Source organism: Grammomys surdaster, unplaced genomic scaffold (genome assembly GCF_004785775.1).
Source record: "Grammomys surdaster isolate TR1022 unplaced genomic scaffold, NIH_TR_1.0 67, whole genome shotgun sequence".
Lineage (NCBI taxonomy): Eukaryota > Metazoa > Chordata > Mammalia > Rodentia > Muridae > Grammomys > Grammomys surdaster.
In genome coordinates this window covers 4187159-4210118 of record NW_021604569.1, presented here as the reverse complement: position 1 = coordinate 4210118, position 22960 = coordinate 4187159, and the positions used below count along the sequence as shown (strand labels likewise).

Genomic DNA, 22960 nt, shown 5'->3' with positions numbered 1-22960 from the left:
CTTTCTTTCTTTCTTTCTTTCTTTCTTTCTTTCTTTCTTTCTTTCTTTCTTTCTTTCTTTCTTTCTTTCTTTCTCTTTCTTGTGTAGGGTGTGTGTGTGTGTGATATGTGTATGTGTTGTATGTGTGAATGTGTGGTGTGCATGAGTGTGTTGTGTGTGTATTGTATGTATGTATGGTGTATATGTATGATGTGTGGTGTGTCTCTCTGTGTTTGTGTGTGTGTGTGTGTGTGTATGTGTGTGTAGGTGTAGGAGTCCAGAAGTTTACATTGGCTGTTTGCCTCAATAACTTTTCACATTACTTACTAAGGTGGGCTCTCTTGCTAAACAGCTCCCACCTTGAGTCTGTAGGTTTGCAGGGCAAGTGCTTTATCTATGGAGATCTCTCCCCAGCTCCTGTTGGCCTTACAGTTAATGCCCTTTGGGTCTGTGATGATGCTTCTTGTACTGGTTACCTCTTGCTGCTTCACTTTTCTAAGCCTTGAAACAACAAAGTAATCATTTGTTTCCCTAAATCATGAATTTGGAAGCATCTTGGTGGGTGAAAACTGATCAGGTTCTCTCATGAACTTCCAATAAAGATTCTTGCTAGAATTTTGACTGTCCAAAAGTTAAATAGTGGTAGAGACTTTGCTTTCAAGATTCCCCACACAGATACTGCCCAGAGGCTTTAGTTCCTGGTCTCATAATGTGCATGACTACCTTCATAAGATGGCAGCTAGTTTCCCTTGGATTCTGTAATACATGCTGTTTTTATATCGTGTCTCTTGATTTATCTCCCCATTATGGGCTGTATTTTTCTTCTTCTTTGAATGTCAAATACACATTGTTAGGATACCCACTGTGAATGTTTTTGTTGTACATGGTAGTTAAGTTATTTGAGGAAGGTCCAACTGTTTTCAGATTTCCTTTTATATTTGTTAAGCATTTCTAGAGCGTAGTTTAGCTGTTCTAGTGAAACAATACTTTCCTGGGTGCTATATTTAATGGTTTTTATATTCCAAGGTGTTCTACTTTGGCTGATTGGACTACATCAGGATTGAGTAAGCTGAACGACTTCTTTGTAGACTAAACCTGGGAGGTAGTTCTGTGGTAGAACGAGTTCTACTGTGATAGGTTCATTCCTCAGCTTCTCCTTCCAAAACAAGACTGTTTTGCATAATCTATGTCTCCCAGCTTTCGGTATTTTACTTAAAATCTCATTTATTTTTCATTATTTTAAAAAATTACATTATTTTATGTGCGTATGTACACTCGAGTGTATGGGGTACATGCAACTACAGCATGTAATCTGGAGGTTAGAGGGTAAGAGGAAGAAGAGCCACTCTTTCCACCGTGAGACAGGGATTGAACTCCCTCGGCTTGATGGCAAGTTCTCTTACCCACTGAAGCATCTCTCTGGCCTCTTCTCCTTATTTTTAAATTCTGATATTTCTTTTTCAGACTGGATTATCATGAGTAGTTTTTCTCATGTCCATTTTAGTGTAGGAACTTCCAGAATAGTAAAGTTAGGGTATGATTATAACTATCCTTTTCTACTATCTCCTTATTTCAGGGTCTCCTATTGCATGTGTATTGGACTTTCTCTGGCACTTTCTATTTCAACCACATTTTTTTCATGGTCATTTGGCATTTTTCTTGATATTCCCACAGTTATGAAATTTTGTTTAACTCCATTCTTCCTTGGCATGCTTAAACTTACTCTCTCATCTTAATGTCATTTTGATTTGCTTTTTTTTTTTTTTCTGAGTTTAGTCAATCTCTTCATAGCTTCTTTCAGTTTCTGGTCTTGGTTTTTAGACATTTCAGTCTTGAAATGTTCATTTCCTGATACTGTAGCCCATATATAGTTGGTGTGTGTTTCTGGGTTCTGCTTTTACCCTTTGCTTCTCATGCTCTGTGTTTGTGTCACAGCTCCTTTGGACTGGGGCCACAGATCTTTGGGTGTGTGAATGTTTTGCTGTTCGCAATAGTTTGTGAAATTTCTGATTCAAGAATTCCCTCTTTGGTTGGTAAAGGAAAATGCAGTTTATTTAATGTTTTTTTTTGGGGGGGGAGGGTTTGAGGGGGTGATTATACATGGTATGTTCTTATTCCTATCATAAAAGCTTCAGTTTCCCATGGTTATTATTTTCTTTCTAATGTGCAGTTTCCAAACAGTGTTTCTGCCCAATCTTTTGGTGCTCTGAAATGTTTTCAGACATATCCTTGACTCTTTCTTTTTGCCTTTTTAAAAAATAGTATCTCACTATGAGGTCCAGGAAAGCCTCCAACTCAGTGTTTCCCTGTATGATCTTTCTGAGTGCTAAGAGTGATGGCCATGGCCACCAGCAGCCTCTCCTTGTGGTTCACATTAGATCTCCTCCTTATTGTCACTGCTTGGTTCTTCTACACGTCTTTGTTAGCCTTTTTGTATGTATTCTTCCTTCAGTGACTTTTAAAAATAACACTTTTAACTCTCACTACTCTTGAAACCCAGAATGAGCTCTACTCAAAGGTGACTTTTATCCCTGTTACAATTAATTACAGATTTATTGTGTTCTCTGACTTCTGGTTGCAAATATAATATTTTTTTTGGTCATTTTATTTGCTTATATTATTAATCACTCTAGTTTTCGGGGGAGGATATGTCAGGACATTCAGATTTAGAAACTCTTAGTACTTTTGTTTTCTGGAAACTGGAAAAATCTGCTTTCTGAGAAAGAGTAATACTGCTGAGATGTTTTAACTAGGGAAATGGTTATTTTGTATATTTTCTTGGAATAATTAAGTATTGGCCCATTTATGACACTTGGCTGTTTACAGTGACTGAATTTCCCCAAAATAGAACTTTGCATTTATTTTTTCAGGTAAAGTGGAATTGCTTTGCTGTTTTCATGTACATGGTGAATTTTCTACCATTCTTACACCTATTTGTGGGGTGTCTATAAAGTTAGGCTAAAGTTACTACATAATACCTTTTAGTACTTTAATGAAATAGTGAATTATTGTTACTTGACCTTTTGAAAAGGTCAGTAGTACATTTTGTTTCATTTTTTTAAAGGACATTTAAATGTAATGAAAGTCAGAACTGTGATATTACCATGAAAGTAAAGGTTATGGGGTGCATTTAATTGTGTTCCTCTGGTTTGGATTCTGCTTTGAGGGAGTCTGCTAAAATTCCACACAGTAATTGTTTTTCAAGAATTTTATTACTCTTTTCATTTTATATTGTTGGAGTAAAAGATTACATTTCTGTTTGTCTTTTCCTGGTTATTTTTGCTCAGATTCACATGTAAGCTACAGAGTTTAGACTGTTTACTTATTCACTTTTGAAAGAAAATGAAGCTGAGTGTGTTTCCAGAAAACACTCTTTCCCTTCCTTAGACTCCTGAGTAAAATTTGTATAACTACCGAATATTTAGATTTAAAAATTAGTGTATTACTTATTTATTAAAGATTCACTATATGAAATTGTTACGGAGTGCACGGGGGAGTGTGTGTGTGTCTCTGTGTGTGTGTGCCTGCATGTGCAAATGCACATGCACACACACAGGTAGACATTGGTGCTTGAGTGTGTATATGTGTGGTACGCACATGTGTATGTGTGGGTGTGCATGCTCATGAACATGTAGGTTGCAGAGGATGTTGGCTGTCCTGCTCTATCATTCTTCTTTGCTGTTTGAGACATGGTCTCTTGATCTTGGAGCTAGATTGGAGGCTATCCCCTGCCTTTAGTGTGCAGAGCTCTGGGTTGCGGGCTTTGTATATATACACTGGGATTGTTCCTCACTATTGTAGAGCAAATGTGCTTACCTACTGAGACATCTCTCCAGGCCTTTAAATTAGTTGTTTTATCTAAAAACTTAGATTACATAACAGTATATTTTCATTTTATTAAAATTTAGAAAGTTGCAAATTTGAAAGCTGAATATCCGTTTTGGTGAATTTATATTTTAAGAAATAAATTTCTTTATGTTTGCTAACACTTTCACTGTATTTCTTTTTGTCATTTTCTTTGAAAACCATGTTCCTGTCTTAATGTCGTATGATTTCCTAGTAGTTATAAAGTTTTCAATGTAGAATTATGAATTATTACTTTTCCTCAAATACACTATATAATATACATATTATATTTTGCATTTTTCAATTTATAAAGTTCAGCTAAATTTGATATTCTTTATAAATATAGGAAAATATGTTTTATATGACTTAACTTTTTAGCATTAAGTGAAAGAAGGAGTCTGCACTTTTCTTTTTCACAGGGAAGCGACTTCCACCTCAGAATAGTGCTGCCTAAAGACCTGCAGCTCAAGAATGCAAGGTGAGGTACTGTCTGCTTGTATACATGTGTTAGTGGCACAGGTGGCCAGAGAGGCCGTGATTCTGCTGGCTGTAGTTTTGCCTGAAGTGCTTATCAGCATAGTTCCAATATCCCCAACACATTCTGTTTCTTCCAAACCAATTTGTCTTTGTGAATCAAAGTCACAGCCCTGTGACTTTTCACAGTTAACACACTCTTTCTGTGTTTGCTTTTATTGAAAGCAGTAGCAACAAGTGCACACTTCCCTAACAAGTTCTGATTTAAAGGACAATGGAAACAGTTAGAGGACTTGCCCTACCCCACTTCCCAGCTTCCCACTGATATTTACTACATAGTCACAATTTAGTAATTTGTGAAGAACCATTCAACTGCCTTGGTCCGGGTGTTCCGAGTAAAATTGATGTGGGCAGGAACAGCTCATCAGAAGCTGTTGGTATCACCACAAGCCTCAGTTCTCTCTTCAGTGTCTGAGAGTAAAGAGAAGCAAAGCAGAGCAGTTAAGGAGAAGTACAGCATTTTATGATGGATCACAGGTAGAGGTGGTATTGGGTTTGTAGCGAGTGAGTGACTAAAAAGGAAGTTGAAAACTGGAAATTGATATGTAGAAAAGATAGTTAGGTGAACACTGAAGGAAGAGTCATGGAATTTTGAAGATAATATGTACTTAATCAGCTCAATTTCTTGAGGAGATACAGTAAGGATAAGCTAGGGAATGCCACAGTAAAGGTATAATTAGTAACAAGTTACCAGTTGGTATCAAGGAATGGAAGCATATTGGCTAAGACCCTCCCCATGGAGGAACAAATGAGAAAACTGCTTTGCTACTAACAGAGATGTGGTGGGAATAGAACTTAGCACAACAGTGGATGGGGTGGTGGGCTAGAAACCCAGACTTCCTTACTCCATTCATTCATTCATTCATTCATTCATTCATTCATTCATTCATGGGTTTCTGAAAGAGGGTTTCTCATGTAATCATGGCTGTCCTGGAACGCTGTGTAGACCAGGTTGACCTCCAACTCAGAGACCCCTACCTATGACTCCCAAGTGTTGGGTTAGCACCTATGTGCCACCATGCCTGGCCTACTGAGTTTGTTTGTTTGTTGTTATTGTCTTGTTTTATATATACAAATGTTCTGTTTGTGTATGTCATAAATGTGAACTACATTTATGTCTGTTGCCCAAAGATACTAGATGAGGACATTGATTCCCCTGGAACTGAAGTTTTGAACAGTTATGAGCTGCCATGTGGGTCCTGGGAATCTAATCTAGATGTTCTGGAAAAGCAGCTCTTAACTACTGAGCCACCTCTGCAGCCCCAAATTCAGACTTTCTACATCTAGATAATTAAAATAATTTCGTTTAAATAGTTACTGACCTACCAGTATTGTGTAGAGAGTTGAAGTGAGCTGGTGATGATGAACTTATCATTCCCCGTATAATTAAAAATATCTGTTCAGTTATATTGATCTCGAATTTGGAGGATATACTGTACCATAAGCTTTTTCAAGTGTAAATTTGCTATATTATGATCCAAACTGTGATTATGTCTGCCTATTGTGATGAAGAGTCTAGTTCAATGGAAGTTTTTATTTGGCTGTGTTATAGTTTAGCAAAGATGCATTATTAATCTGCTCCTTCCTGATAGCAGTTATTTTTGTTTGAAGTAAAATTTATACTGCCATTTTGAAGATATGACTTTCAGTAGTATGAGTAGGTAATGTTTTTATTTACTTATCAGAATTATGCTTATTTGATTCTTTTGATTGTATATACATGTTTGTTAGCATTCAAAGACATTTTCTCCATGTAATAGTAAAGAGTGCATAAACTATTTTCCATTAAAATTTTAGATTACTGTGTAGCTGGCAGCTGAAAAATATACTTAATGAATATCATCAAGTAGTCCAACAGGTAAGTCTGTTAAAAATCTTACACTTCAAATGAGGATAGAGATTTCTAAATTTACTACTTAAAGCCCTTGTCTGTAAACAAGGGGTTTGTTAGTTGTTGGGTTTTATAAGTTTCAAGAGCATTAATCATTGCATATTACAGAAAATGTTTTCTGGAATCCTCAGCAGATTTCAAGGCAACCTTGGGGTTTGAAATTGATTTGCAGTCTTGAGACTTTAGGTTTTCAAAGATTGCTAGGTCCATCCGTATCATGTCCCTCCCTATGTGGTATTTTGTGGGTTACTCCTCTCCTGGGCTGAAGAGTGGTTATAGGAAGGTATGATGTAAGTTGTTTGGCAGTGATGGGGTTTGTAGTTCTAGACTCTGATCAGGAAAGGACAGAAGGAAGTTGTTCAGGTCCATGTGACCTTTTATAGGGAGAGGAGCTGAGGGTGGCTAAGGAGATAGCTAGGCAGCATTAACTTAGTTATTCACAGTACTTGCTGTACCCTACCTGAGAAGTTCTTAAAGATTATAGAAACATTGTAACAGCAATTGTTACTGAAATAAATGAAAATAACAGACTGTCTCTTATAGAAAAATACATGTGGTAGCACTGCACTTCTTTGGATGATCTTTTCTTGAGTGGTTTTCCTGGTGTTCTGTATTGATTGTGTGCTGAAGATAAGTTATGTGTGGTGACTGACAAGGACGCTCACTTTCCGTACCGCATCATTGACGCACAGACTAGTGCAGGGATGAACTGCTGAACTGAAGAACGTGAGCTCTTGTTCTAGCTGTGTAAGCTGAGCACCACTTTAATGGAATGTTGAGACTATGTCTGTTCTCTCTTTACCCTGCTCCCTTATCCTTTAAGGGGTCCATTGTATAGCCTGAGAAATTTGTTCATAGGCGCTAAGCAAACAGTGGGACAAATAGCTCCCCTTCCTTGTGCTCATTCTGAAGGAAGAGGCCTGAAATTGCCCTTGAATTTTTTTCCTCCTTCCAGCTGGTCAGGGAAAGCCCTCAAACCCTTATTTATTTATTTGTTTATTTATTTATTTACTTATTTCCCAGATTCAGTTGAGAGTTACTATTTTTCTCTTATACTGTTATCAGTAAATGCAACCTAAGTAGTCAACAAACTTTTTATAAAAGGCAGTAGTCAAATTGTCAGCTTTTGTGATCAGCTAAGCCCTGCCACAGTTGTGATGCTCTATTCTGACAGCAAGGCCTTAAGAGCCATAAGCAAAGGCCGCACAGGTGTGGCTGCATTCCAGTTGACACTGATTATCAAACAAGGTGCTGAGTTGGATGTAGCTGCTGGACTATGGCTCACAGGGCTTTGATACAAGTTGTTTGCTGTAGAAGCGGCTGTGGTATAAGATTTACTCTATAGGCATATGGTCCACTAGAGCCCTGTCATGGGAATGGTTTGCCTTCATGTGCTGTGCAGGTAGCTTAGGCTCTTCATTTTCTCTTCTGAAAATGTGGAGCAGATTTGCATTTAGCTGTGTTCAGAGCAGTGTGTGGCTAGTGAAATGCATCCAAATGTAAAAGAGAAACAAATGCAAGAAGTTTTTTTAAGCATTCTAAGGTGTAACCATTTATTCTATATAAGAATAAAATATTTTGGAAGAATGGAACACCAGCTCTCTGAAGTTTTCATTCTCTTTTAAAGGGTATATTCCTTTTTGTCATTTTATTATAATGGTTTTTATTTTACTACTTGTTTCTTTTTTTGAATTAGGATGATTTAGTTGTGAAGGGCTGGCATCCATGATCTTAAAGGTCTAGAAACAAAGTATATACTGTTATTAAAAAATCTAGTGTATCCAAGTTACAATTTTATATTTTATGTCTCTCTTTTCATTTACATGTCTTTCCCCTGCCTTTCTCCTTCTCCTTTTAAAATAATGCTTCCCTCCATTTGTCAGGCCTTTCAGTGAAGGAATGAAGGCATGTGCATACTTTTAAGTGATGTCCTCTATGATTCAATACATTTCACACAGATAGGGTAGTCCTGGTTAGTTGTATTCAGCTTGATTGACACAAATTTGAATTATAGGGAAGAGGAATCTCCATTGAGAAATTGCTTTCATCAGACGGCCTGTAGGCAAGTCTGGGGGGCATTTTCTTGATTTTCTTTTTTTGTTTTTGTTTTTTTTTTTCAAGACAGGGTTTCTCTGTGTAGCCCTGGCTGTCCTGGAACTCACTCTGTAGACCAGGCTGGCCTTGAACTCAGAAATCTCCCTGCCTCTAACTCCCAAGTGCTGGTATTAAAGGCGTGCACCACCACTGCCTGGCTGCATTTTCTTGATTAATGATTGCTCTGCCCACTGTGTATGATACCAACTCTGGGTATGTGGTCCTGGATGGTTTAGGAAAGCAAGCTGAGCAGGCCATGGGGAGCAAGGCTGTAAGCAGTGTTTCTCTATGATTTCTGCTTTCATCTCTTACCTGCTGTTCCTAGCCTTTAAGACGGACTCCAGCTGTAAACTGAAACAAACTCTCTCCTCTTCACCTTGCTTGTGGTCATGGTGTTTATCACAATAGAAATCAAAGACAGAAGTTTTAGTCACTCTTTTGAAATGAAGTAGGCAGGACTAGACATGATGACAAATGTTTCACTAATTAATCACTTTCAGATTTAGATATCCACATTCATTTCAGTTTCAATGAATGGAACATTCATTTCATGAGTTATTATCTGAAAATGTTTTAATTTAGAGAATGAAGCACTCTCCTGATCTCATGAGCTTCATGATGGAGTTGAAGATAATTTTGGTAAGAATTACTTTAACACTTACGATATCTAATAAGTCTTTGTTGTTTCTGAAACGTTTTAAATGGTATTTATTTGTGTATTGATGTTTTTATGTGAATGGATGTGTGAGGGCAACCATTGAGACCCACAGATCTTCCTGCCTCTATGTTCCCAGACATGGGTTATGGGATATGCTTTCATGTCTGTCCTTTTTATATGGGTGATGGAGATTGAAGTCAGATTTCTTGCTTGTATGAAGTGAGCATACTTAATTAAATAGCATGTAATATAAGTAACTCTTTGCACAGATACAGAGTCCCGAAGGGCTTTGGCAACATAAAGAAAGTGAGGTAATTGCAGTGAGTACTCTGATACTATGACCTAACCTCAGCCTTTGTCAGTCATCTATCTTCCTTCCCTAACATTTTGGGAAGATATTGTAGTAGTTTAACTTCAGGGAATCCTGGAGATTATATCAACTTTTTAATAAATATATCAGTTTATATATCTTTACCTAAGTGCTTCTTGCCTATTTCAACTCTTGAGTATTGGGACTGGCAAGATGGCTCTTAAGTACCGACTGGCACATGACGTGCAGCCTGGTGACTGAGTTCACCTCCAGCACTCCCACAGTGTGAAGAGAGGAGCAACCCCATGAAGTCATCCTTTAAAACTCACATGTGTGCTGTAGCACACATTCTCCCAGCACACTCCATGAACACATATGTACACTACAATGGGAAGAAAAGGCAATGATTTGAGTGACTTTGAGTAGATAATTATAGTCTCCATGGACTTAGAGATGTCTTTCAGCTGCTTTGCTCTTGTTGGACTGAGGAGTCCCACTCTTGACCTCAGATGACTTGGATGCTGATGTAAGCTTTAATTGATGCTGTCTCTCTTTTTCCTCTTGATCCTCTTTTTCATGTCCTTTACTTATTGGACATAACAAATCATGTACCCTGTGAGAACTCTCTCAGCACAAAGTGAGTATGTTAGCCATTCATGAAATTCTTCCACACCCTCTCCTAAGGGCTGAGCATCCATCACCTCCAAATAAAAATGTTGCACATCCCACACGCTTTGAACTCACAAATGGCAGATCTCAGAGAGTGAGACTTTGTGTCATGCAGAGAATTGCTAATGGTAGTTTAAAATTGCCTTCAAGCTATGTGTATAAGGGAGAAAATGTGAATATTATGCTTCAGTTTTTGTCCCACTTGAAAGATATCTTACTATGCACATGTAAATCTAAAATCTGAAAAACAAATCTGAAGCATTTCCCAAGTAATTTAGGTAAAAGATAATGAGGGGTTTTATTTTTTTGATTTGGGTTGGTTTTTGTACTTTTCTTTGTAATCTGCCAGTCAGAACTCAGCATATTTCTTTTGATATGAGTACTTGATGATTTGTACTTCTTATTATAGGGATTGTACAATATCTGCTTATTCTTCAGTTGGTGAAGTTGGTCAATAGGTTTAGATATATCTGCAACAATTTTGTGTTCGCTTACTACCAATGTGTTTTATCATTCGATGTGTTCGCTTACTACCAATGTGTTTTATCATTCGTTGTGGGTCCTTCTGTGTCCACCATCTCACTGGCATTTTTAAAGGATTTTTTTTCTCATTAAGTTGTATTTTACACTTTGTGGTACAGGGGATAAAACCTCACAGCTTGTATACTGTGTTGTCAAAGGATAGTACCACAAATGGCAAGGAAAAGAAAACAAAACAGAACTATCATTTAGATTTATTAACCAAAAATAACTGAATAAAGAACCCTCACCATTATTTAGTTACTATGAGGCATAGCTTACCCTAGAACAACAAGGTAAGTGCTTCTTTTCTTTAAAAAGCAATTTTTATTATAATGAGTTAGTGCTAGCAACTACCACAGGGAACTAATATGTCTGTAAGAGTCATTATTAACTCATGAGTTTTATAAGTTTGATTAGCTTTAATCCATTACAGTCATTTTCTTTCTGATGCTGAAAGTGTCCTATTTTTGGTCAGTTCAAAATGCTTTATATTGCCTCCTGTGGTCTTTTAATATAACCTAATCTTCCTGCTTTGTGATGCCAGTTGCTATAGACATACTTATTCATTCTATTCTAGAACTGTAATCAGCCACTCTAATAAATCTGTAGGATTTATTTGTAGTAATAATAATCATTATTATCATGGTAAGTGTGTTGGATACTGTGGTCTACAAACTGCATGCAGTACTCAAACTGCGTGCAGTACTCACTGTTTCTGCTTCTTGTTCTTTTCAGCAGGCAGAGCTAGGAAAATAATCATAAATTCATAACAATGTTTCCGCTTCTGTCTCTTTACTTTAAAATGTTGGTTTCAAATTACATTTACTTATTTATTTACCAATTACTTATTTTGGTTATTGTGCTGATTAATTTTTTGTCTCTGTGATAAGACACCTGAGAAAACTTAAGTGGGAGGAGCCTTGCTTTGCTTTTATATTCAGAAATTTCAGCTCACAGTCATGTAGCCCCATAGTTTCTGAGTTTCTGCTTGTTGTGGCAGAAGATTATGTTTGGGAGAAGAAAAGTGGCTTATATTGTGGTGAACTGGAGGCAGAGAGACTGATGTAAGGACACAGATGAATGCCCTTCGTGGTCCTGCTACCTTGTGAGCTACTTTCTCTAACCAGGCCTTGCTTCACAATGGCCCATGGAGCTCTGAACTCATTAGGGGACTGACCCATTCCAAAGTTCATAGTATTTTTCATGGGGGACCAAGCCTTAAGCACATGAGCTTTTGAGGGATACTTCAAATCCAAACTACAACAGTTGTGTCTAATCTGTTTAGCTTCTCTTATTTTTGATTCTGTCAAAATCGCAATACCAATATTGCTGTTGACAACTGAAAGCCTTTTGATATTTCTTATTTTGTAGTTCCTTTGAGACTTTTTATAGTGTAAGGCGGTATTTACTGGAAACTTAGTTGTTACATCTTTCTTCTGAGTATATTCTATTATCCTCATAGCAGCTCTTTGAGGTACATCATTGATAAAATGCTTAGAATCAGAATTATTTAGAATCAGCTTCTAAATTTTAAATTTTGATTTATGAACTTATAAGCCCTAATAAAGATGATCAAGCTTATAAGCTACATCCAAGAATATATTATAGGAACTTTTGAGTAAGGTAAAGAAACAGTTGTTTCATATCCTTTGATACTAGAGAAAAATTAGGAATTTTTGTTCTGGTTATTGTTTAATATGCAAATATAAGAACATGGGAACCAGAACAAGACTGTCTCCCATTAAACTCTTACTACTACAACTAACCATTGGATTGTAAGTTATAGCTATGTTGGTCATTTAATTTTCAAGAAACATTTATTAATTTAAACTAAATTAACACCCTCTCACTTATCCTTGACTTACAGTACTGTATTTTCATTTGGGCTGTGTTTCTGACTACAAATGAAATTCTGTAGCCTACCTTTCTTCAAAAATTGTAGACAAAGTTAATGATTTCAATACTATTTAGGATCTTGTCCCTAAAACTGTGTGGATGGTTAGCTTGTTTCTGAGGCTGTGTTCTCACTGACAGTCACAGCCTTGAAAGAGGTGCTCACATGAAGTCACTAGCTCTGGAACCTATTCAGGAAGCTTTGTAACTTTCTGTGGCACTTTTTAGTGCTAACCAGGGTATGCAGATTTCTAATTATTGAGAATGGTGACTATTTGAGAAGAACTCTCTGAGGTGGATTATTTTATTTCCATCTGCTTTAAAACCAAACCAATGAGTCTAAGTTGTTTTAAGTAGGAAATATTAAAGACAGTATTTAACCTCTGTATGATCTGTCTAAAATGTGTGTTACTTTTTCTGGGACTTGTTTTTCAGTTTCCCTAGATTATTTCATGGATACTCTGGCTGTGTGCCTGGTGTTGTCCACAATCTTTGAACAATACAACAACATACCATCACATTGGTTTTCTTTAAAAAATAGTGAGCATTTCTGTTAGATGATGAGAGTATTATGAACTTTTGTTTTGTAATTAGTTAACAACTCTCTTGTTAATTCTCTAGCCAATTAAAATCTTTTTCTTTCAACAGGAAGTTGCTTTAAAGAATAAACAAGAGTTGTGTGTACAACCACCTTCTTGCAGTTTCTGCAAAGACCTTCTTACTGAGATAGGAGCTGTTGGTTGGGATAAGTAAGTCTATTTAAAAATATATCTTAGAAATGCCTTTGTTTCACACAGTGTAGCTTAATGTATTTCTGGTTGTTGTAGCTTGGTTTTGTAGCTGCTTTTACTTGATGTAGAGGATCTGATATTTTCTTTTTCTTTTTCTTTTTCTTTTTTTTATTGGATATTTTATTTATTTACATTTCAGATGTCATCCCCATTTCCCCTCCCTAGAAACCCCTATCCCTTCCCCCTCTTCCTTTTCCTTTTATACCATTTTAATTACATGAAAGTATTAAGGTGAGTTCTAGGTTGAGGAACTAGCAATTCAACAGATATAAATAGTCAAGGAACAAGCAAGACAATAAACACAAATAGTCAAAGAACAAGCAAGGCAGTAAACAAAGTTCTGTGAACACTCCCTTGATCACTGTTTCTAAGGACTTACCAGGATGACCAAACTATCTGAGCCTACTTCCCTGTCCTAGCCCAAAGTCATGACCGAAGCCTACTGCCTTGTTCTAGCCTAAGATTTAGATTTCTCCCTGAAATTAATTCTTTGTTCTAGCCTAATATTTAGATTCCTGCCTGAAGTTACTTCTTTGTTCTAGCCTAATGTCAGATTCCTGCCTGAAGCCCACTTCCTTGTCATTGGCCAATGTCAGATTCTTGCCAAGCAGCCCCAAAGGCTCTCCGACTCTCCCCCTTTTTTTATTTCATATATAAGACTGAGCCTGTCTTAGGTCATTCTGAAAAGTATGCCTTCCTTACCCATCATAGAATATGCATTATCAAAGGCAATGCACTTATGTCTTAGGTTGATAAGTCTATGTGTAGACTCTTACCTGTATATTGCTTGCCAGCCTGTTAATTTAATAAGTCTGTCTGGGGATCCATTTTCAGTTTCGAGCCATGTACTTTGGCTGCCAACATGCTGATGTTATTAGAGACAAGCTTTAACACAATGGGCAGGAATAAAAGTATTCCCAGGACAAAAAGGGCTAGCATGATCAAGTTATATATGTCATTCTTGAAGCTTGACCAAAATAGAAATACTGACCTCAGGCTATGGGTAATTTTACCTGCAGTATTTGCCTCATCAATGCTCAGCAGAGCAACATTCTTTAAATTCATAAGCTTACTATGCAAAGTTAAAGGATCCAGAGAGGTGTTAGAATTATGCCAAATACACTGCAAGTGTCCTTACACTTTTTTCTAATTATAATGACTGCCCCTGCAAATTTTAGAACTAACACGAATCCAATGGTATTTGGCATGACACTCGAGATGGCTCCTTACTCTTAAACTCTGAACCTCTTTCCAGTAATTTGAATGGGATAAAGAACATCAATCCAACGTTCCAAATGCCTATCTAAATCCTCTTATATATTCAACAGAATAGTAACATTTTATAGCTGTCTTAACTTCTTGTGTCAAAGCAATTGCAGAAGCAATTTGCTAGCAATTAGTGTAATTAAAGCTTCTATACTAGTAATAATCAAGCCCACTACCCTCTTGCTTCTGCTTAAAGCCTGACTCACTTCTTCCAGTACTTGCAAGCTTTTTTCAGAATACCAAGGTTCTGTGATACTCAGGACAATAAACTAAAATCTGGTTGATAGACCTCCAAAGCAGACATACTTTGTTTCAACACACTAACACAATTAGAAAATGTACAACCAATGCAACTTACATTAAATACTGTAAAGAAACAAAAGTAATTTTTACTTGACAATTAAAAGAGCCTTATTACATGTAGTAACACTTGTTCAAAATCCAGATCCTGTCCCAACTTTATCTCTTGCTAATATATCATCATAGATAACTGCAGCTAACTTTCTTTCTTTTTTTTTAAAGGTTTTTATTTATTTATTACATGTACGTACACTGTAACTGTCTTCAAACACCCCGTAAGAGGGCATCAGATCTCATTGTGGGTGGTTATGAGCCACCATGTGGTTGCTGGGATTTGAACTCATGACCTCTGGAAGAGCAGTCAGTGCTCTTAACCACTGAACCATCTCACCAGCCCCTGTAGCTAACTTTCAAATATGTCTCTGAAAATGTCCAGAAGCAGCCTTCCAAATGAAGACTGTTATTTCCAATATTGGATTGATTTTTAGACCAGTCCATGATTGAGTCTGAATAACTGGTCAAATTTAAGAAAAATACAAGAGTCATTATAACGTCTCTTTTTGATTCTCTGTCCCACAAGGTCTAAAAATTTGAGGCAAGGCAGCTTGTCCCATCTGGGGTATAGGGTAGCAAAGGTGGATAAGGAACATATGTCCAATACAGTTTCCCAGTCACCATTGTCAGCGCAGTCAGCAAGCATGCAGGTCAGCATCCTTCTTTGTCTTGGCATCAGCATGTCTCACCTGACACTCTGGCAGCCACCATGCTCCTTCAGCATTCTGTAGAAAAAAAACAAAAACATGCCCTCTTCCCCATATTATATACCTGATCAGAATCATGCCATATGCCAGTAAGTGAATCCTTCCCTTTCACCTAGGCATAAGTATGCCTAGTTGTAGAGTGATATAGACACTCAGCAGAAAGTTCCTTCGTATCCAATTTTTTAAAACAATTTAAAATAAAAAGAACATGATTTACATAAATTCGGGGTGTATGGGTATATACCTCCCCCTTTTTTATTTTATGAAGATATTGTTTTAAAGTTCCATGGCCCCCTTCCACAGTACCTTGTCCTTGAGGATTATAAGGAATCCCAGTAATATGAGTAATATTAAATTGCTGACAAAAAGTCTCAAATGCTCAATTGCAATAGCCAGTTCCATTATCTGTTTTTTAAAAAAATTATTATTTGCTACTTTATCTAAATTTCAGATGTTATCCCTTTCTCCATTTCCTCCCCTAGAAACACCTTATCCCTCCTCCTACTTCTATGAGGGTGTGCCCCACCCATCTACCCACTCCCACCTCCTCGCCCTCAAATTCTCTCAAACTGGAGCATCCAATCTTCATGGGACCAAGGTCCTATTCTCCCACTGATGCCCTAAAAGGCCATCCTCCACTACATATACAGCTGGAGCCATGGGTTCCTCCATGTGTCTTCCCAGGCTATCTGTTTAGACCCTGGGAACTCTGGTTGGTTGGTATTATCACTCTCCCCATGGTGCCACAAGCACCTTCAACTCCTTTAGTCTTCTAACTCCTCCATTGGGGACCGTGTGATCAGTTCAATGGTTAGCTGTGAGCATTCAACTCTGTATATATCAGGCTCTGGTAGAGCCTCTCAGGAGACAGGTATATCAGGCTCCTGTCAGCATGCATCTCCTGACATCCACAACAGTGTTCGCATTTGGTGATTACACCTGGGATGGATCCCCAGGTGGGGCAGTTTCCAGATGGTCCCTCCTCCAGTCTCTGCTCCACACTTTGTCTCCATATTTGCTCCCATGAGTATTTTGTTACTCCTTCTAAGAAGGACTGAAGCGCCCACCCTTTGGTCTTTCTTCTTCTTGAGCTTCATGTGGTCTATGGGTTATATCTTGGCTATTGTGAGCTTTTGGACTAATATCCACTTATCAATGAGTGCATACCATGTATGTTCTTTTGTGATGGGCTTACCTCACTCAGGATGATATTTAGTAGTTCCATCCATTTGTCTAAGAATTTCATGAAGTCATTGTTTTTAATTAGCTGAGTAGTATTCCATTGTGTATATGTATCACATTTTCTGTATCCGTTCCTCTGTTGAAGGACATCTAGGACCTTTCCAGCTTCTGGCTATTATAAATAAGGCTGCTATGAACATAGTAGAGCATGTTTCCTTGTTATATGTTGGAGCATCTTCTGGGTATATGCCCAGGAGTGGTATAGCTGGGTCCTCAGGTAATGCTATGTCCAATTTTCTGAGGAGCCTCCAACTGATTTCCAGAGTGGTTGTACCAGCTTGCAATCCCACCAACAATGGAGGAGTGTTCCTCTTTCTCCACATCCTCGACAGCATCTGCTATCACTTGAGTTTTTGATCTTAGCCATTCTGACTGGTGTGAGGTGGCATCTCAGTGTTGTTTAGATATGCATTTCCCTGATTACTAACGAACATTTATTTAGGTGCTTCTTGTCCATTCGATATTTTTCAGCTCAAAATTCTTTGTTGAGCTCTGTACCTCATTTTTAAATATGGTTATTTGATTGCTAGCGTCTAATTTCTTTAGTTCTTAGTATATTTTGGATATTAGGCCTCTATCAGATGTAGGATTGGTAAAGATCTTTTCCCAGCCTGCTGGTTGCTGTTTTGTCCTATTGACAGTGTTCTTTGCCTTACAGAAGCGTTGCAGTTTTATGAAGTCCCATTTGTCAATTCTTGATCTTAGAGCATAAGCCATTGGTGTTCTGTTCAGGAACTTTTCCCCTGTGCTCATGTGTTCGAGGCTCTTCCCACTTTTCCTTCTATTAGTTTCAGTGTATCTGGTTTTATGTGGAGGTCCTTGATCCACTTGGACTTGACTTTTGTACAAGGAGATAAGAATGGATTGATTTGAACTCTTCTACATGCTGACCTCCAGTTGTACCAGCACCATTTGTTGAAAATGCTGTCTTTTTTCCACTGTATGGTTTTAGCTCCTTTGTCAAAGATCAAGTGACCATAGATGTGTGGGTTCATTTCTGGGTCTTCAATTCTGTTCCATTGATCTCCTTGCCTATCACTGTACCAATACCATGGAGTTTTTATCACTACTGCTCTGTAGTACAGCTTGAGGTCAGGGATAGTGATTCCCCCAGATGTTCTTTTATTGTTGAGAATACTTTTCGCTATCCTTGGTTTTTTGCTATTCCAAATGAATTTGAAAATTGCTCTTTCTAACTCTGTGAAGAATTGATGATTTTTGTATATTGAACCATCCCTGCATTCCTGGGATAAAGCCTACTTGATCATGATGGATGACTGTTTTGATGTGTTCTTGGATTCAGTTTATGAGAATTTTATTGAGTACTTTTGCATCAATATTCATAAGGGAGATTGATCTGAAGTTCTCTTTCTTTGTTGGGTCTTTGTGTGATTTAGGTATGAGCTTAATTGTGGCTTCATAGAATGAATTGGGTAGTCTTCCCTCTGTTTCTATTTTTGTGGAATAGTTTATAGAGAATTGTTATTAGGTCTTCTTGGAAGGTCTGATAGAATTTTGCACTAAAATCATCTGGTCCTGGGCTTTTTTTTGTGGGGAAAGTTTAAATGACTGCTGATATTTCTTTAGGGATTAAAGGACTGACTGTTTAGATGGTTTATCTGATCCTGATTTAACTTTGGTACCTGGTGTCTGTCTAGAAAATTGTCCATTTCATCCAGATTTCCAGTTTTGTTGAATATAAGCTTTTGTAGTAAGATCTGATGATTTTTTTAAATTTCCCTCGTTTCTGTTATTATGTCTCCCTTTTCGTTTCTGATTTTATTAATTTGGATACTCTCTGCCCTCTGTTAGTCTTGCTAAGTGTTTATCTTGTTGATTTTCTCAAAGAACCAGCTCCTGGTTTTGCTGATTCTTTGTATAGTTCTTTTTGTTTCTACTTGGTTGATTTCAGCCCTGAGTTTTATTATTTTCTGCCATCTACTCCTCTTGGGTGTATTGGCTTATTTTTGTTCTAGAGCTTTCAGATGTGCTGTCAGGCTGCTAGTGTATACTCTCTCCAGTTTCTTTTTGTAGGCACTTAGAGTTATGAGTTTTCCTGTTAGGTTTGGTCTTCTCATAACGTCCTAGATTTCCTGGATGTTTTGGGTTAGGAGCTTTTTGCATTTTGTGTTTTCTTTGACAGTTGTGTCATTGTTTTCTATGGTATCTTTTACACCTGAGATTCTCTCTTATATGTCTTGTATTCTGTTGGTGATGCTTGCATCCATGACTTCTGATCTTTTTGTTAGGTTTTCTATCTTCTGGGTAGTCTCCCTTTGTGATTTCTTTATTGTTTTTACTCCCATTTTTATGTCCTGGATGGTTTTGTTCAATTCCTTATTTATGTCCTTCTTAAAGTCCTCTATCATCAATATGAGAAGTAATTTCAAATCCGAATCTTACTTTTCAGGTGTTATGGGGTATTCAGGAATAGCTATGGTGGAAGAACTAGGTTCTGATGATGCCTTGTAACCTTGGTTTCTGTTGCTTATGTTCTTGTGCTTGCCTTTTGGCATCATGTTATCTCTAGTGCTACCTGCACTCACTGTCTCTGACTGGAGCCTGTCTTTCTTGTTATCTTGCTTGTGTCAGAACTCCTTGGAGTCCTCTGTCTTTGTGATCCTGTGATCCTGAGATCCTGGGTTAAGAGCTCCTGGGAGTTAAGCTGCTTCTGGGATCCTGAAATCCTAATATGACCAAGCTCCTGAGACCCTGTGATCCTTTTATCCTATGTTCCTGGGCATGTTAGAGCTCCTGGGAGTTCAGCCTCCTCTGGGTTTGGGGGGATTGGGTGCAGACCTGGAGCCCTAGGTGGTCTCAAGGCACCGGTTTAGACCAGAGGGATCCATCTGATGTTTTCTTTTAATGTTGAGAATTTGATCCTGTTTGTTGTCTGCTTTCAATTATGTGGAATATTAACCTGAAAAGCTACATGTGATTTGAAGGAATGGAATTTTATGCACACAAGAAGATTTACCTTAGTAGGACTTTTCGTTAGGCACATAATGATATTGTGACTGTATATTTCTCACGTTTAAATGCAATGCTTCAGTCTGGGGTTCTGCTCAGTGGGTAGAGTGTTTGCTCTGCAAGCGTGAAAACTATGGAAGTGCTGAGTTGATAGGTTAGTCCACATGGAGCACGCTGATCAACTAAACCACCTTAATGCTGACCTTTCTTTCTCAATAAGTAAGGTTGATAGCTATTGAAGAAAAAATATATCATAAATATCTGGCTTTCACATGCATGTGTATACACATGTACATATACCTACACCCCATCTATATGTGCACAAAAATGTAATACTGATAAATATGAATCAAAATGGAAATTGCAGTATTCTTTTAGTATATTTGTAATTGCGTATGTAGCTGTATTTGGCTATTATTCAGTTTTTCTTTCCTAAGTTTAAATATCTGCATATATTTTAAATGCTTTTATACTTTTAAGTCTTCATAAATACGGTTTGGAAAAATCATCTGAAGAAAATAATGAATAAAGAAACTTAGAATTAAGAAACTTAAAAGAAGGCTGGCTCTGGTGGCACACATCCCTAATCCAAGCACTTGGAAGGCAGAAGCAGGGGAATCTCTGTAAATTCCAGGACAGTCAGAGCTATACAGAGGGACCCTGTTTCAAAACACCAGAGAGATACAAAATAAATCAAAGGCTGAGTCAGCTACCACTTGGAATGTGGAATTTTTCACCAGCAAGTTTTCTTTGAATGTATTTAAGACATTTTATTATTTTTATATGTGTTGCTTCCTTGGTGTTTTCTGAGTTGGCCTTTTGACCAGTAATTTAAAGGAGCCAAAGATCAAGTAGCATTTAAGAGGAGTCCATCAAAGGTAGAAAACATATTTCTTGCTCTCCTTCAGCTAAGCAAGGTACCCAAAGGAAAGAAGGTCAAGGTGTAGAAGGTTGGGCCCTGCCCAGGCTGTCGTGAAGAACAGGAGCCCAGAAGGCCTGAGAACTTCGGCATTGGACTAGATGTCCACCCTGAAAGAGATTTTACACTCTTTGTCAAGTGGCCCCTCAACAGTGAGCTGCCTGCAGCGAAGGGCCATCTCTATAAGCTGCTCAAAGCACCATAATGCCTGCCTTTTAACCAGTTCCCCCAGGTCCTGGACCTGCTAATAATTACCTAGCTGCTTCAGCTTGTGTACTAGTACAGGGCAGAGAAAACACAAGAAGCAAAGGCTGCTCATCTATGCTGAGGTGAAAGCTGTTTGCAAAGGAACGTCCCTTCTAAGAGACCCCTTGACCTTAGAACAGAGCCTACTGGTCTATGCTGAGAAGAAAGCTCCTGGCAAAGGTGAAGTCCCACCTAAGAGACCACCTGTCTTTCTAGCAGGGGTCAGTACAGTCCAAGCAGGGGTCAATACAGTCACCACCTTAGAGAACAAGAAGGCTTAGCTGGTGGTGACTGCCCACAACTTAGACCCCATTGATTTGGTGGTCCTCCTGCCTGCCCTGTGTTGCAAGATGGGATTCCCTTACTGCATCATCAGGAAAAGGCCAGGCTCGGGTGGCTGGTCCAGAGAAAGACATGCACCACTGTTGCCTTCACATAAGTTAATTCAGAGACAAGGTATATTCTGGCTAAGCTGGTGGAAGTTTAGCCCTAAGTACATAAGACAGATTCAATGAGATCTGCTCACTGAGGAGGCAAGGTCCTGGACCCCAAATCTGTGGCTGCCATTTCGAAGCTGGAAAAGGCAAAGGGCAAAGAATTTACCACTAAACTTGGTTAAATGTACACTGCTAAGTTCTCTGAACATAAATATAATTATGAAATAAAAATACTTCCTTTAATAAACTGACATCATAACCTGGAAGCTAACACACACACACACACACACACACACACACATGCACACACACGCATGCAAAGTGTGTCTCAAATTATTTTCACAATTTGTTTCCAGCCACAATCACAATGCAGTGCACTTGTTACTATTAGAAGGCAGATTCTGGTGTTTTGCCCATGTGTCCAGCTTCTCCTTGTGCTTCTTACAAATGTGTACTTGGAACAGTTTCCCCTCTTATCCATAGCTCATTGTTTTCTGTTTTCAGCACTGGGGTTGAGTGGAACATGTCTTTTGGTGTATTTCTGTGTAGAGATGGGTCAGCCATTATTTCAGCCATGAATTTTATTTATTTAGATTTTTCTTGTAACTGCTTCTTAACTTCATTGTCTTCCTGGCTAGTAGCGACAGCATATAGATCTGTACTTATAAGCCTTGACATTGGTCTCTTGCCAAAAATTACAACTTCACACCCAACTGTTACTAAAAGCATGATTGCAAGTACTAGCGTTTCAGTATAGCTAGACTGTTGAAGTGTATATAATAGAATTATGGTTTCCAAATTGGAGTTTAGAACTGAGAACCATTATTGTGGAGTCACTGATTTGCGTTAAGAGATCTTAACGGTTGGACAAGATGCAGGAAGTTATGTTGGGTGCCTTCCATTTTATGATACAGTATTTTTGAGAAATAATGAAAGATAGTTTTTTCCATATATTAAAAGTTACATTCTCTGCTACATCTGCCCTTTTCATTAACCAATAATATAAATTATTAATTAATAGGTTAAACTCCCTTAGCAATGGTTAGGAGAAGCTTAGTGTCAGATTTTTAGTCCATTTTAGCGTCATTTAGGGTAATTATAGTTCTGTACACTAGTAATATATAATAATATAATAATGGGAAACCTTTTGTTTTCCCATTTTCGTTTTTCCAAACTAACACAAACTCTTTATGAGTAGTACTAGAAATAAGTGTATTCAGTTGTGTGTCACTTCTGTAGCCACTGATTCTTACACTGACATTGAGCTGTATCCATGGAAACCGACACTCCAGCTGTCCTAGTCCTTGACCTCTGTACTACTCTATAATATTCACTAACTTTTCCTTCTTAAAACTCCTTACCATGGTGCACATTTTTCCTTCTCTTTTCTTTTAATTCAGTGTGGTTTAACAGGGCTTCTTTTCTTTTCCCTCCCTTCCTTCCTTCCTTCCTTCCTTCCTTCCTTCCTTCCTTCCTTTCTTCTTTCCTTCCTTTCTTCTTTCCTCTCCCCCTCCTCTTTCTCTTTTGTTTTCTTGTTCTAAATCCTTGGTTCTAAAGATTTGGCAATAATATTTTAGCTTTATTTTTTTCAAACCACCCACCCCCTGATAACCATCAAAACCACTTAGGAAA

The 22960-nt window shown here is 37.9% G+C and overlaps 1 protein-coding gene across 1 annotated transcript in view; it reads left to right on the top strand.

The window, feature by feature from the left end:
- Positions 1-22960, top strand: part of Fancl (FA complementation group L) — a 75487-nt gene that overhangs the window by 2938 nt on the left and 49589 nt on the right. Inside the window, exons 2-5 of the mRNA XM_028777715.1 lie at positions 4245-4303; positions 6157-6217; positions 8927-8983; positions 13045-13145. Of these exons, the coding sequence (XP_028633548.1) occupies positions 4245-4303; positions 6157-6217; positions 8927-8983; positions 13045-13145 (278 nt within the window). The remainder of the gene's footprint in view (positions 1-4244; positions 4304-6156; positions 6218-8926; positions 8984-13044; positions 13146-22960) is intronic.